Consider the following 15937-nt stretch of genomic DNA (forward strand, 5'->3'; position numbering starts at 1 on the left):
ACTTTAAACCTTGTTCCTGTCAGGTGCTGGGGAAGGACCATCCTGATGTGGCCAAGCAGCTGAACAATCTGGCTCTGCTGTGCCAGAACCAGGGCAAGTACGAGGAAGTGGAGTACTACTACTGCCGCGCCCTGGAGATCTATGAGAGCCGGCTGGGCCCAGATGACCCCAACGTGGCCAAAACCAAGAACAACCTGGTGAGAGAAGAACTCATCTTACCAGTGCCATTGTTAACTTTCCCATACAGTTTGAACAGCTGGACCCTTTCCGTTTGATGCCCAGTGATTTTGATGAGCTAGTTTGTCTTTGACTGTGGTTTTACCAACGTAAACACTGTCAGAACATACAATTATTGAGAACAGGACATTTCATCAGTTCCTATCAGCTTACTTTGTTATCTTTGGAGGAGTTCTGTATCTTTAGCTGTTGCTGCTTTCTGTCTGCAAAGTTTCACCATAAGATTTGTTTTGCAAATTTTTTCTTTCAAATGTGCTTTAAATTGGTTTTCCAGGTGATGTTTGACAGTGTACTAGACGTTATGAAAGGAACATGCTTTGGTTCAGCATGGGTTCATGTTTATTTTTGGCTTGTTAAAATGTAAAGGAGGTGAATGAGTCCTGTTCACTTTTCGCTGCCATTCAGAGAGACAGTTCAGGGTCTTTGTAGCTTTTCTCCTATTGCGCTCATGTCAACATCTCAACATTTTATGACTAAAGCCTTACTGCACAAATGTTATGGGGGGGAAACATGTTTGAATTAGCATTGCATGGTGTGTGCAAAGCTTCCAGTGCTTTTTCTGTCACCTTTGTTGCTGCAGCTCTCCAACGCCCTGCCTCCTGCTCCCATCTTGTTTGACTAATGATTGAAAGGTTGTTTGGAAGCAGTAAGGGAGGCACAGTGGTACCATATCATTTTTCACGAGCTATACAGTGCAGGAGTGTGCTCTCAGGGGGCACATTGAGATTCAGCAGACCCATTTGATCCAACACAGAAAAAGTGCATTTTCTCCCCTGTGTTTTCCAGGCATCCTGCTTTCTCAAACAGGGGAAGTACAAGGAGGCTGAGATTCTGTACAAAGAGATTCTGACCCGTGCCCATGAGAAAGAGTTTGGATCCGTTGATGGTAAGGCAGCACATATTCATTAGTTTATTATCATATTGCTGTGGGGAAGTTATAGCTCGAAATGCCCTTTAACCAAGATGAATATGTAACTAGCCTACGAAAAAATGGTGACGGTTTTACAGCAAGGTGCCCCATAAAATATGCAGGTGGTGTATATCACTGTCATCTCCTTGTACTCCATCTACTCTTTGTCTCACACCAGCGAGCAGGGTCAGTGATCGACACAAGGTTCAAAGGTGGACCGTGTTCTAAAGCAGGATGCCGGCCCTCACCATTGAGACGACTCTCGAGGGAATTTTGCTGAGACACTTTGAAGAAATAAAGAGTCGATTTACTTGTGTGAAAGATGAACTGTTTTTGCGGTTTTCTTCTCTTTTAGGCTAAACTAAGCTATTTTATGGTTTGCCTCCAGGGATTAGATTTCCAACTTTGAAAAGCTGCATTACTAGAAAAAAAGTGACTTTGCACAGTGCACCACTTTGTAGCATACTGAACCAAACCAGAAGTATTTCAAATATTTTCTCAAAGCCTTTCTCCATGAATCATTTATCCTCCGAGTAGGGCTTAGATCTTTTTCTTTGTTGTTTCAACTTGTTGGTTGAGTGACGGATGAAGGAAGCACAGCAACAATAAGCAACATAGTTTTTTTTTTTTTTTTTTTTTTTTTTAAATCTCAGGGAGTGATGACTCAGTTTGCTGTGAGACCAAAAAAATTTTTCTGTCTGAGCTCTGCATATTTTGTTCTGTTTTACTGAAGTAGGGACCACAACCCCCAGAATTTAGGGGGAAAAAATCACTCCTATTTCCTACAATATTACAATTTTATATTGACAATTGTAATAAGGAATTTTGGCTGCTGATTGCATAATGTATTATTTCAGCCCCAGGTTAAAATCTACTGTGGTTCTAGCTTGGAATGAGATCCATGCAGTGTCAGTGCCTGATGAATCCCAAAATTCACATGTCATCTGTTGTATTTAATAGCCAGATAGAAATAAAACAGATGTTCACCTGCCAAGAAACATAAATTATACATTCACAGCCATGAGGGTGAAATCTCGATGACACTGCCTGATTAAATAAAGATTAAATAAAATAAAATGAATAAATGACTCACTCAGTGCATGTTTACTGCATCCAGTTGTTCCAACCAGTTGGTTTTCATTGACTGGTTGCAGAGCAATAATGTTTTATGTGGTTTTGACAATCCATCGCATCTGTTATTCAGTTAGACACCATGAAATATCACAAAAGCAAGTGGTCGGTCTCTTCTCTAGTCTTGCTGTACTCAGTGTAGAACACCTCTCCTATCTCTGTCTACAGCTGAAAACAAGCCTATCTGGATGCATGCAGAGGAAAGGGAGGAGATGAGCAAGGTGAGCAGTGCAAGTGCTCATTTATGTGTATATTTGACTCTGATCAAAACCTCTGCAAATGAGCTCTGCAGATGCCTTAAAAGTTGTCAAAAATGTGTGGTTTCCAAAGGGAACAATTAACCAGTTTAGCTCACTTCCTGGAAAGTTTTGGACATCCTAGTTTAATTTTTTTCAGCACACTGTCCTTGAAATACAGTATGAGCTAAATGCGTATGCAATAGTTATAAGTAAACACAGCAAAAATGCTGCTGATCCAGTTTGATCTACCACTCCCCTTCACACGTTTTTTTCTTCCTCCTCTCCCTTATTTACTTCCAGGGCAAACACAGAGACAACACTCCGTACGGAGAGTATGGAGGCTGGTACAAGGCCTGCAAAGTCAACAGGTGAGGCAGAGCCAGGAAGTGCACTTTTACAACTTGATCACATAAAAAAGGGTCATAAATTAATTACAGTGGCCTTTTCAATTTTCAAATCATCTTCCAAGGGCCCTTTCTTTGTTTCAAGAAACTTTCATTTATTAAAGTGAATTATCGATGCCTGCAATTTTATTTTTTAGTGCCTATGTAAACTAGCATGCATTTCTAAAGGAATGAATGCATTTATGTATCTATGAATGATTTTACTTTTCAGTCTTAGAAATTCTGTCTGAAATACTTTCACATGTGCCATGTGTGATATCATGTGTTAACGTTCATGTACACCTGTCATGTGTGTGTCCAGCCCCACAGTGAACACCACCCTGCGAAACCTGGGGGCTCTGTACCGCCGACAGGGCAAACTAGAGGCCGCTGAGACTCTGGAGGAGTGTGCCATGAGGTCTCGCAAGCAGGTCAGCAGCATTTCCAAAGTCCTTAATACGACCTTGGCTACAGTCAGACAGATTTCTAGTTTTCTTGCTGTAAGTTATGGAATATGTTCCCCGTGCTAGGGCAGACAATCTCATGATATTTCTTTTCCTCTCCCTGCATTTCTTTGGATCCAGAGCAACACAGTAAGTGGTTTCTCTCTAACTGATAGCCTTACTAGAGTCTCCACTTCACACTCCTAACATCACTCACCTTTTTAATGTGTTTTTATCTGTCATGCTACTGTGCCAGTGCTTTTGTTGCATCAGAAGAGACAGGGAAGATCATCACTCTAATACCTCCATATAATCGTGCACCCTCACCATAGAGACTGTAAGCGCCAGGTAATTTCTTCCTCAAAGGTAACAATGATTATAAAGCATCTGTGTGTTTGTGTGTGTCTGTGTACGTTACCTCCACCAGGGCATTGACCCAATCCACCAGACACGTGTGGTGGAGATCCTGAAGGATGGAGACGGTGACAGGCGGAGGAGCCGGGACAGCCTGTCCAGCGTAAAGTATGAAAGTGGCTCAGAGGCCGGCGAGGAAGTGAGTATGGGCGTGGAGTGGAATGGGGTGAGTACAAATCCACTACAGTTCAATCTCACAGCCAGTGGGCTCTTGGGGGGGACAGGGTGGTAGTAACAACATCTCTGAGTTCATGGACTGGAACAGAGCGTCCTTAAACCGGAGCCTCTGAAACTGAGCTGTCAAAGCCTGGAAACCTTTCAAGATAATAGAGATTGGCTTGGTATGTAATAGAACACTTAGGGTGTGTTGGCATTATGCAACGTTTATTTCCAAGTGTCACTGTCTTTTTTTATGTTAAAATCTATGCAGAGCAGTTAGACGGTGGATTAAAAGCACTCATTTAAGGAATGCTGCTGCTCCTCACATCTTTTTTTCTTAAAGAGTGGAGTGTATTTCAAAGGAGGAGATGGGTTTCTACAGCCCCCCGTCTCCTTCACCCCAGTGCAGGAAGTTGTCTATGGTCAAACAAAATACAGAAAACCCCAAATCAGTGGCACATGCACACATCATGCATCTATCTATCATTAATGTGATCTTTTTAATGTATGTAATCCATTTAGCAGTGTAAACAAAATGCTGATGCCGTCACCAGTTGAACAGAGTGCCCTAGCAGTATTATAGGAACAAAGTGTGCACTGTGCAACTTGCTTTCTCACAGAATGCTGAGGCAGTGTTTTTTTTAACTAAATCAGTGGAATATGACAAACACACCCAGCGGCTGCTCAGTCCCAGCTCTGGAGTTATTGGAGATATCGAAGAAACCATGCCTGTACCAGTCGATCAACTCGATATGGAAGTGCCCTGTCCTCCACATGAAGCTTAACCCGAAATCCCTTTTGGGAATGTAAAGCTGATTGAGTGTCTTGTCATGCTGACTTGGTTGTTTCATAGCAGCCGAGTTTGTGCTGGACTAGATCTTGATGTTTTAATGTTCATTGCTTGTGAATGAAGCCCTGATGTCTTGTATTAATAAGTGGTTGTGCTAAATGTTGCTGGTAATGCTTCTACATGAGTGGGAGGGTACCAAAAAGGCACAAGCTCATTCTGGGGCATCCTGTCAACATTAATTATCCCTTTGCTTTTATCATATTCACAAAGATATCCCCTTTCCCGTCCATATTAGGATGTTTTGACTGTCAAACACAATTTACAGGGATGCCAATATCCTTGATACTCATCCTTTAGTCAAGTGATGTTTCATCCTGCTGTTTTATTGCCTCATTAGAACAGCCACTAAGCCTTTTCACCCAGACCAACAATCGTTACTGTCATTTCACTGCTGGGCTTTTATTTTTGGGCTGCTTGTCTCATTGGACCATTATACTACTTGTAACCCTCCCGCTCACTTTGAGAGGAGCTGGAAGGCGAGATATTCTCTCACAGCAGTTTATGGAGTGTTTATAGCTTCTGTGAGAGACGTGACCCCGCTCCCAGAAGCCCGCTGATGAGCTTTACCCAAGTCATAGGGCAGGGGTTGTGCCACCAGAGATGCCTTGTCTGAGTCTGTGCCTACGCTTCTCCTCTCACTTAGTGCACCCACGCCCTTCACCGCACCAACCCAGTCCAAACATGCATGTAGCACTGCTAGCCTGCCAGGCACACCTGTAACATGCACACACTCGTGGGCCTTTTTTTTTTTTTTTTTTTTTTTGATATGAAATGCACTGTCTTCCTCTTAACCTAATGTCTGCTGTGCTCTCTGACTGAGAGTAATACTAGGTACAGTGGGTGGGTGGTATGTTTGCTGGGTCTTGTTTGATAGCTGAGTTAATCCCATTCACATCTCCATATGCATAGTACAGCTACTCAAAACCAAATGCGCTGGCATGTATGTTGTGCGCCTACCTCTACTTGAACTATGTAATGGCATGCCATGGATTGCTGGGTATGTGCTAGTCATGAATTATTCTTCATTGTTCTCATAATGGCCACAGTAGTGGAAATTTTATTGACAAAGTCAAAAGAGAAAAGATTACTCATGAACGTTTCATGCTTCCTGCAGAGCTTGACTTAATGTGAGTGTAACAACTTGGAGCTTTGGACTTAACATTTGTTGCACTTATTCCATCCATCCACTCATTATTCAAAGCTGCAAAAATGAATTAACTACCATTATATTGTGTCTTATTCTGCCATGGTATCAGTCAGCATGACACAGAGCAGAACATGCACCTGCAAAGTGCAGTCCTATCTCCTCCTTCATTATTAAGCTTTGTAGATATCTGTTGAAACATGATGGGTATCTTGGAACTGCCAGTCGTGCATGTTTTGCCTGTTATGAAATTTGTGAAGAGACGCTCCGTGTTCTGTAAAGAAACAGTCTGTTTTCCATTATGGGCTAATCTTCAGCGCAACAGGCCTTGCTGTGGAGGTCATGTTCAATCCAAAATGGGCAAAACAATCATTTTAAGTCTCAGGTTTACATCAAGGTATCGGTCCTGACACATTTCACTCACTTTTTATGCATAATTCAGCTGGGAACATGTTTTCAGCTTGTCTCAGTGTACGTCTGATTATAAGTATATTTAGGTTGTTTACACACTCATAGACCTTAACCTTGGCAGTTGACCTGAACATAGGCCTACTGTGTTGCTTTAGATTTATCATTTACATGGACCTGATAGTCGGACATTTTGCAGAAGATCATTTATTAAATGTTGAGCTTCACCAATGGAAGTAGATGATAAATAACAATGAAGAGATGTCAGTAGTGCACTGTGAAACTAGCATGTCAGCAGTTTTGTGGTTGTCCTATTCTGGGTCATGAATAATATGAGTTTGCGTGTCTGTTTAAAATGCATGACTTGACTAGTATGTGTTTGTGGCTGTGCTCTTGGTATTTGCTGTTGGCTAGGATGCGTCTGTGTATGTGTGTTGCCTGTTAGTCTGCATGCTCTCTAAGCGTCACCCTGTGCTTTTTTCCTTTTCTTTGTCTCACTAACCTACCTCCTTGTTAATTACTCTTGCAATGACAACCAGTCAGCCTGTCAATCAAATTTCCTTTCCTCACTGAGTGGATTGTACTCTCCCTCTTGACATCCCATTCCACATTTCACATGATAAGCTTTGGTGGGTTGGTTTATATTGACATCATAGACTAGATAATGAACTAATGAGTCATCTATTTAGCTATATTTAGTGATGCACAGAGTCTAGGCTGCATTTTATTTAGTTTGATCAGGGTTACATTTTGTCTAGTTGTAAATAAATACATTTTGGGTTTAGGTTCAGGTTTTATCTCCCCAGGTTAATACAAAAAGGAGAATTCAAGATGCTATAAAATATAAATATAGAAATGATGCTCAGGGCCAGTTCCACTCCTCCTATTATCAGTGTAATGACGATATGAGTATGTGTGTTGCAGTGCTGATGCTTGCAGATGTCTTCCATCTGCAGTGCACAGTCACTGGCCGGGCACAGCGTGCCAAGTTCACCCTTCCGGTACTGAGAGAGAGGGAGACGGGGAAAACGGCTGAGTCACGGTGACTGCAACCACCAACCTGCTGCATCACTGACCTGCCTGGTCATTGGTGCAGCGCAATTTGTAAGATGGCTGTAATTTTTCAAAAAGAAACACGACTCAGATGCTAGATTTTCACATAGGGACTTGCACTATTGAGGTTTAGAAAAGCAGTTTATGTTATAAATTTAGACCTCAAGCCATCATGTCTTACTCTGTAGAGACTTGACTAAGGAAAGATTCAGGGTACTTTAATATACAGGAGGATCAAGCTGAGATATACAGGTTGTTAGTGTAGTGTAGGACCCCCATCCCAGAGCTCCTAATCTTACAATGTGTGCCGTTTGTCTTTTTGTCTGTTTTCTCTCTCTCTCTCTTTTTATCAGGCCTAAGCCATCAAGATTATTCCTCCATCCTTCTCTCCTTCCCCAACACAGTAGCAAAGGATGTGTGTTGTCGTTCCCTCTGGCCTTCTCTCTCCCACCAAATGAACAGCTCCTCTACCACTCCCGGTGCCCCCGGCAGAGACTCAGAGAGCCCCTCCTGGTTGTCACCTCTGTCCCCTGTTCACCTGAAAACTGCTGGGACGTTTGGTCTTCTCATCTCTGCTCTGTTCTCCCCCTTATCCTCTTTTTCCTCTCTCTTTCTTCCACTCTCTCTTTGTCTCTCTCTCTCTCTCTCTCTCTGTCCTTTGCTCTCAATAACCTTGTGTCATCCATCCTGACAGAAATTGGTATTTCGCCTCTCTTCTCTTCTTTCTCTCTCTCTCTGTCTTCATATCCCAATAACACATTAATATGTCATTGTGTGTAACCTTTCCCCCTGAAGAACTCACTCACACGTTTCCTGTCTTCAACACTCATTTGTAATTTTTCACACATGCTAAGTAGATTTATCTGACTAAATAGGGGAGCAGTAACATTGGAATTTTAATCCTTTGGAAGAAGGCAAAACAGAAATACCATAAGATTTCGAACAAGAAGGACCTTTGCTCCAGGCATCACTCCCAACCACAATCCCATACGCTGTAGAAAGTTGCCACCATAGACTGAAGTTGTTTGGATATTACAGAGAAAAATAGACTTTCACAGTTGTTCCGCATTGGTCTCACTCTACAGTGTATTTGTGTTTGTTGCTAGCCTTGAACATTTGCAGCCACTTCCTAGAAACAAGAGAAAGTTGACATACAGTAGATGGCCTCAAAACTAGCTTCCAACCCGGTGCCTGTGTTTAGCCATAGCATATTTTCTTTGAGATTTCGCTTTTATTTGCTACCTTAAAGTTTTTATCATCTTTGTAAATGTATGCAAATGCCTGAGATCATATGCAGTTGTTAAGAGGTACTGTATAGTTAAAAAACAAACAAACAAACAAACAAAAAACACTTATCACAATAGATAATAACTCTTCAACTGTTACAGCCTAGTTGGTGAGAAGTGAGAAATGAGAAGGGAGCATTAGCATTTTTTTGTTTTTATAAATATATTTCCTATTCAAGTTTAATTTTGTATGATTTTATTTGTTTACATTTTTTAAAAAAATGCTTTTTATGACGTTGTGGCTGAATATAAAGGCAGTAACTTAACAGTACATCACATAAACGAGCAGAAACGTGGTGCCCTGCAGCAGTCAGGCCGGTGCTGTTGGCATGTCGCTCTGATCAAAGCAAGCTGTTGTTTCCATGGTAATTTATTTTCAAGTTGCTCTAACTAGGTAGATTGTCCTTGGTGTTCACACAGGCTGTACATCTGTGCAGGTTAGCTTGTATTTACAAAGGGAATATCCAACAATGGCAAATACTGAGAAGCTTAAAAAGGCCGTAGAGACCAACCTGGAGCACCTAGCACAGATATTGGCCACCCATGAGATTGCAGCGTAATAAATTTAAATGCCCAGAATATTGCCTTTGAACTCATTTGTTGGTGTAGGAATATAATAGTCAAGCTAGTCTTACAATTTGATGGAAGTCTGGATTCCACAGTAGTATTAGTGTGTATTTGTGTGTGTTTTGGTGGTACAAGGCCCACATTGGCTCCGGACACTGTATTTTGAACACAAAGCTTGATGGAGTGTGTTGCCTTTCTCACACAGTTCATTGCAAGTGAACATTGTCACTTTGGTGAAGCTTCTTTTCGGCACCGAAAGTTACAGTGCGAGTGTTTCCTCAAGATCAAATGTTATTTCAGATGTTCAACTAACTGAATGTAAAAAAAAAAAATTAAAAAAAAATTACTTTAACATCTTGGAAGTGTAACTGTAGGCTGTATTTATAGATTTGATAAGTGCATTCATTATATGGCTTTCATTATGCTACTTGCCTTGATTCTCCATTCCTTCCAATGAGTAGGCCTGTACTTCTAATGCAACTCTGGACAAGAGAAATGACAATGTTCATCACATAATTATGACAATATTGTTGTGTTAGTGGAATGCTGATTATTTATTGAACTGTCCGTTCTTGACATATATAGTGTGACTTCAGTTTCCTTAAACGGAAGAACATAAATGGTAAGGTCTATAAACACTTATCGTAGTAAGTAGGACTGCATTATATTTACCATTCTGCATTGTGAAGATTATTGCATCAACACTTGTTGGTATTCTCAAATAAAGTTTTTCATTTGTGAAGTTTGTCTTTTCTCTGTGTCAGATTATAAATGTTTGTTTTTTTTTTTAAAGTTATTTTTTTTTATTCTATTTCCATCCAGTTGAGATTATTTTCATTTGCTCACCTTCAGTGTCTGCTCCAGAGCCACCTACTGGAGTAGTGATGCTGCACCTTTTCACTTACAAACATGCAACTAATGCCCTCTGCTGGTGACACTGTAAAACTGGATTATGAGGACCTCTTCCCAAACACTGTGTATACTAAGCATTGCATTGTAACCAGACCAGAGGAAGGTGGTCAAATTCTGACTGATAATGTTCGATTTTTTAGCAGCTAAAATACAAACAGGGTAATAGAATGTTCTCAAAATGTGGATGGATGATGATGATGGATAGATAAGTCAGTAAAAGACTTTTCCCCCTCACATATTGTAAGGGAATAGATTGATTCTTTATTTCTTGCTGTGGGGAAATCAGTTTGCAGCACAATCACAAGGTATTTCATCGCAACATCAGAGTCACCAATTGACACACCCATGCGCAAACACATATCTCACGCCTTGCAACAGATGAGATGCAAAGAAAACAAAAAAGAAAAGAAAACAATAGTTAGGATGGGCGTGACTGTTGCCCAGACCCGCTGGACGTCCTGCTTATTATTTGTTTGTATTACCAGTTTAAAAACTAAACGGCTTGTGGAGCAAATGAAAATTTGGGTCTATTTTAGTGAGAAGAGGGGGGGAATATCGCCCCCCAGGTGGTAACGGCTCAAATGAGGAGGCAAGGGGGTGCCACCCTCAGTGTTGCCTGTTTCATCAGCTTGTCTCTGTAGGTGCATTTCATGCTTGGTAACAAAATCCCTGCAGTGTTTTTCTGATGGTCTATTTCTGTACCTCAGTGGCATCGCCAAACCAGGAAATGATGCAGGAGGCCCAAACACTTTCACTAAAAGCACCACACCTTTGAAGCATTTTGTTGTGGACATCAAAGGACAACAATTTCTTTACAAAGTACATCCTTTGTTCAGTGATAAAAGAACGTGTTGAGCTGGTTTACCATCTCCAGATGCTCACTACCAAGCAGGACAGGGGATGGGTTTTCCTTTTCCTCTGTGAGGAACATGGATCATGATTTCAGTTCCCTGTCATGGCTCTCTGGGTTTGCCAGATTCTAGACTGGCCACTATCTTTTGTTTATAACTGTACTTGTCTCTCTGTATTTAGATATAAATGTATTTATATGTAGTACTTGTAAGCTTTTAAAAAGCCTTCAAGTGTTATATATTATGGCAGTGGTTCCCCAACCGGGGTCTGGGCTCATTTCACTTTTATGACGTTCTCTTGAAGTTAAGAACTCTATGGAAATGTATAAAGGCGAGTGTAATGATCATAATTTATAGTGAAGCTAGTCTGATCATAGTTTCCCCCTCTCAGATGGCTTTCCAAGACAAAATCTTCTCAAACAAGGGTCCATGATTTATTGCCCATTTATTTCAGGGGTCCTTAACATGAAAACGTTCAGGAACTCTGGTGTTATGGGATGTGCAGAACATTTGGCCTGTGTAGTGCTGATGGACAGGACGACAACCACTGGATCATAATTATTAAAAAAAAAAAAAAAAAAAAAAAGTACAAACCTCACTTACAGTCATAGGGCACCAGTTGACATCATGATATCAACTCTGTACATACATAGCTAAATATTTCACTCGCTACTAATTTACACATCTGAAGCAAGGGTTTCCTCATGGCTGTGCAACTGTGTGACCTTATACATGCAGGCCACATGGTTGCATAAATCATTTACAAGCTGTTTTGTGTGAGCACGTAGGGGACACACTGTTGTCTGCACCCAGCTGCTGTGAATAGAACTGACCTACAAGACAAATAATACACAACATCGTTGCTGAAAGAAAACCCTACCTCTGCAAAAGTATGGTTTTCAGAAATCAGTAAAAAAGATGATTTGTTTCTCATTTGTCACCATGTAGTTTTGAAATAATAGTGTTTCTAACAGATTTCAGCTTACCAAGTAAATAAATGATGTGTAAGAAGAAAAAACTGCTGCATTTCAGGTATTTTTTTCTGTCACATCAGCAGTGATGAGTGGATAGGATGACTGATGAGTGTGTGTCTGCAGGACGGCAGTGGAGCGCTTCAGCGCAGTGGCTCTCTGGGGAAGCTGAGAGATGTTTTGCGACGCAGCAGCGAACTGCTGGTGAAGAAACTGCAGGGCAACGGACCACCTGAGCCTCGCAGCACCAAGTAAGAACTGCTTTTGGAAAAATAGCAGACAATTAAGTCAAATTATAGTGCATTTTGAAGAGTAGGAGGAGTTTTGAGAGACAAACTCTTAAAGTCCCCATGAAATGATCAAACAGGGCATCTTAAATAGTGACATCAGCCTGCACTAGTTTCAACCAAGAAAACGCTCACAAATCTCTACACATCCTGTCATCCACCTTGTTATCCCTTCAAATGAAGTTGTATTTCTAAGGCTTTGATCTGTCCTGTTGGTTTTAACTTGGTTTACTACAAATCAAGAAAGTAAGAGTTTATTTCATGGGGTCTTTAACACTTTTGCATGCTGGACACTACATTTTAGAGACACTGAATGATTAATTAAGGTGATTGTTATTTACTCTCCAACTACCCCAATAAACTTCATGAACTAGGAGCAAAATTCATGCTGCACAACTGCCTTGATCACACACAAGTTTATTCTTACCGTGTTCCTTTGACGTTCAACAGCATGAAGCGAGCTGCCTCCTTAAATTACCTGAATAAAACCAGTGATGACTCATTCCAGGTGAGGCCCTGTTGCACTGCGGAAAGTCTTGTGAAATAGAAAAGGATTCATTTTTTACTCGAGTCTGCCGTCTCTTCCCTAACAACTCGCCCTTCTCTTTTCCCCTCCGTATCTCCTCCTCTGTCAGACTCAGGGCAGCAGCAGGCTGAGGGAGAGCCGAGGCCTGAGCTCCAGCACCGTGGATCTGTACAGTGGAAACTGAGCAGCAGGCAGACGGAGCCTCGGCTGCTGGAGTCACCGCTGTCCCAAAGATATACTCCCACTCCCTGGGCCTGTTGTCTGAGCCACAGTGACAAGCAACAACCAACCAAACGGTACCAGATCACCACGACAACTTCAGCTCCCCCACACCACCCGTCAGCATCTGACCCAAAGACCTGGTCTCTCCAGCGACTCGGACCCAAAGACACTTTCAGTCCCCAGTATTTTTTGTTGGTTTGTATCATTTTTTCCCTCTTTTTCAATTCAGGTTTTTGTTTTGGACAGACAGCTTCCATTGATTTCCAGTGAGAAAATATTGTATTTTTTTTTTCTACTTCCTAATCGTGTTCTTAATATTAGGACCAAGCACGAGCAACCACTTGGTGCCTCCTAAATATGACAAAAAATCAAACATATTGTCCCCCCTTCTTTGTATGATCACTGTGACTGTGATTGGTTTTACATTGTCTATTGAATCTGTCTAAAATTGCTATTTCTCTTTATGTTGTTTTGATTGAGATATTCCTGAAAAATCCCCTCTGGATTTTCATCTTCCTGTGCCATTCATTGTTTTAACAGTGCTGACTGTTTTTTATCTACATGTAAAAAAAAGAAGAAAAAAATCTTTAGAGATTTAGTTTTGTGTCTCCCTAAATAGAAATTAGTTAACAAAAGGGTGTGGGGATTGTCATGGCATACTGTAAAACTGACACCTGATAATACTGTTTAAAAAAAAAAAAAAGAAAAAGAAAAAAAAAAGGTTTTATTTGAATGGTTATACATTTGCCTGTTGAGATTTTTTTAGGATACAAGATGTTAAAGTTTTGGGAAACAGGGTGAAACGTTTATCCTGCTGATATGATTTAAGTCACATCACTTTTTACGGATAAATTTTGTTCATACGATGTTGGGGTTTAGAGAAAATTTAGATAGGCTGCTGTTTTATTTTGTGAGATCCAAATGATCGATCTCTCACCAGTTTCACTTCCACTACAGGAAAAATAGGAGGGCTGTGTGTCATCTCACAGCAGATTGTAGGCTCAGAGAGCTGGCTAAGAAAACACATCCAAACGAGAATCTACTGCACAAAAACTTTAGAAATAGCGTAGCATTATGAAGCTGAGCGAGGTCACATGATTTGACCTCGGCTTCCTGAACGATCTCTGGTGCCAACAATACAAAGTTCAGAGTTGGAGTGTCTTTTCTTTCTTTCTTTCTTTCTTTTTTTTTTTTTTTTTACTTCAGTGGACTCCTCAGTAAATCTCTCCAATTGTAGGCACACTCTCCTCACATGCTGTTTACAGTTGTTGGGATGTGAATCATACATTTCTATACTGTAAATCATAGATTTTGCACAACACTCAGATGGGTTTCCTCTGCCTTTGATCGCATTTATTAGAGAAAGCTACTCAAAGCAACTGGAATGTTCCAATTATTTTTGATCTTTCTTGTTTTGGACATATTTTTTTTCTCCATTGTGAAATACATGTACAAAATAGGATCTCATCGTAAGTTGACAAATCTTGCAACTTCTAATCAGGGATTTCGGAGGACATCATTGAAGTGAATTTCTTTTGGTTCAAAATCATTGTTGGTCATAATAAATCAAGAGCCTGCATCTGTTTGGGTCTGGTTCTTAATCAGTCCTCCATGTCATAAATACTGCGTATTCATGGTAAATATTGTCAGAAATAAAACCAACAATTTTGCTATTCATTGCTGTGCTTCTTTTATTTATCCCTATCATTCAACTTGCATGGGGTTACATTACACCCACAACACTCAGTAACTTCATGGTGAAAGTCACACCTTCACCAATGAATTTGCCATAAAGCCATTTGTCTTGATCAGATGTTTTCCAGAAGTGTCCTCATGTATCCTCCATCTACACAGGGTCTCCGATGGGACTTGAAATCTGTTGAAGATATGAGAATTTTTTGGAGATTTGTTTTGGGGGGCATTTCTGCTTTATTTGACAGTGATAGCAGAGAGATAGAGGGGTGACATGCAGCGAAGCTTTGATATGTGGGATGCTATGGCACTTGAAAATTGTGAATTTTGATGGAAAGCAAAATAAGTCCCTTTAAATAAATCGATGGCCTTGAAATACCTTATTTTTTTGTGAGACTGTGGCACCCAAACTCATGAATGTGCTCTCTAGGACATTTTCTGTTCAAGCATCAAAACCTCACATCCTGAGGAAAACCTTGTGATGGTGATTTGTGTTGATGTAGTAGCCGTCTTAAAATGAAAGATTTCAAAAGGATTTCTCGGCTTGACAAGACCCAGAGTTAAATCTGAAGCCTCTGTGATGTGAATTCTGACCAAAGTCATGATTTACCCCAAAAATGCAAATGTTGAGTGCTTTAAATTACCAAGCGAGACCTTGGAAGTCATGGGAAAGTGTTTTTTTTTTTTTTTATGTCAAAGTGAGAATGGGAAACTTCCTCTCCAGTGTGCTTTGTCCATCTGTGATGTGTCTACCAGAGTATCCCTCCTCCTGTTAGGAGTCAGCCTGAGGTTCCTACGCTCAGTGGGAGTCTACTCGGCTGTCAGAGCGCTGCCTGGATAGCCAGAATTGCCCTCTAGGAACCTGAGAGCTTTGATTTTCCACTCCCAGGATGGTTCAGTCACACTGAGCTGACACACTCCCTCTCCCAGGTCTTGAAGCTGCAGCTGTCAGGGAAGCAAACAACATGTTGGAGTAGCTGGGTTCATTAGTGCATATGAGTTCACACTGTGCCCTCCGAAACTTCAAAAGAGCGGAGCAGGCAGGTCGGAGCTCCTGTCTCCTGCTGAAACACTCCTGTTCCCTCATAACCGAGGAGTTCATATGGGGAGCGGATGAGCTGAGAGGCTGTCAGGTTTCACCATAATGTACTTGGAATTCAGCGATGCAGTGAAGTTAGCAAGCAGGCGGATTTGGAGTTATTTTTTTCTGAGCCCCGCAGGCTTGATTGACTGCATCACCCCGAGGTGACTA

The 15937-nt window shown here is 41.1% G+C and overlaps 1 protein-coding gene across 6 annotated transcripts in view; it reads left to right on the forward strand.

Annotated features, from left to right (window-relative positions):
• Positions 1-14670, forward strand: part of klc1b (kinesin light chain 1b) — a 30191-nt gene extending 15521 nt beyond the window's left edge. For 4 of the 6 annotated variants that reach the window (XM_030069942.1, XM_030069944.1, XM_030069945.1 and 1 more), the window contains exons 8-17: positions 24-197; positions 1024-1123; positions 2447-2499; positions 2818-2885; positions 3223-3331; positions 3485-3493; positions 3771-3923; positions 12085-12209; positions 12696-12753; positions 12881-14670. In XM_030069942.1, the coding sequence (XP_029925802.1) occupies positions 24-197; positions 1024-1123; positions 2447-2499; positions 2818-2885; positions 3223-3331; positions 3485-3493; positions 3771-3923; positions 12085-12209; positions 12696-12753; positions 12881-12955 (924 nt within the window). In that variant the 3' untranslated portion in view covers positions 12956-14670. Of the gene's footprint in view, positions 1-23; positions 198-1023; positions 1124-2446; positions 2500-2817; positions 2886-3222; positions 3332-3484; positions 3494-3770; positions 3924-7724; positions 9967-12084; positions 12210-12695; positions 12754-12880 lie in introns of those variants that run through there. The other 2 variants (XM_030069946.1, XM_030069947.1) reach the window with 2 other exon arrangements.
• Positions 14671-15937: the final 1267 nt, after the last annotated feature.

This window comes from Myripristis murdjan, chromosome 15, assembly GCF_902150065.1.
Source record: "Myripristis murdjan chromosome 15, fMyrMur1.1, whole genome shotgun sequence".
Lineage (NCBI taxonomy): Eukaryota > Metazoa > Chordata > Actinopteri > Holocentriformes > Holocentridae > Myripristis > Myripristis murdjan.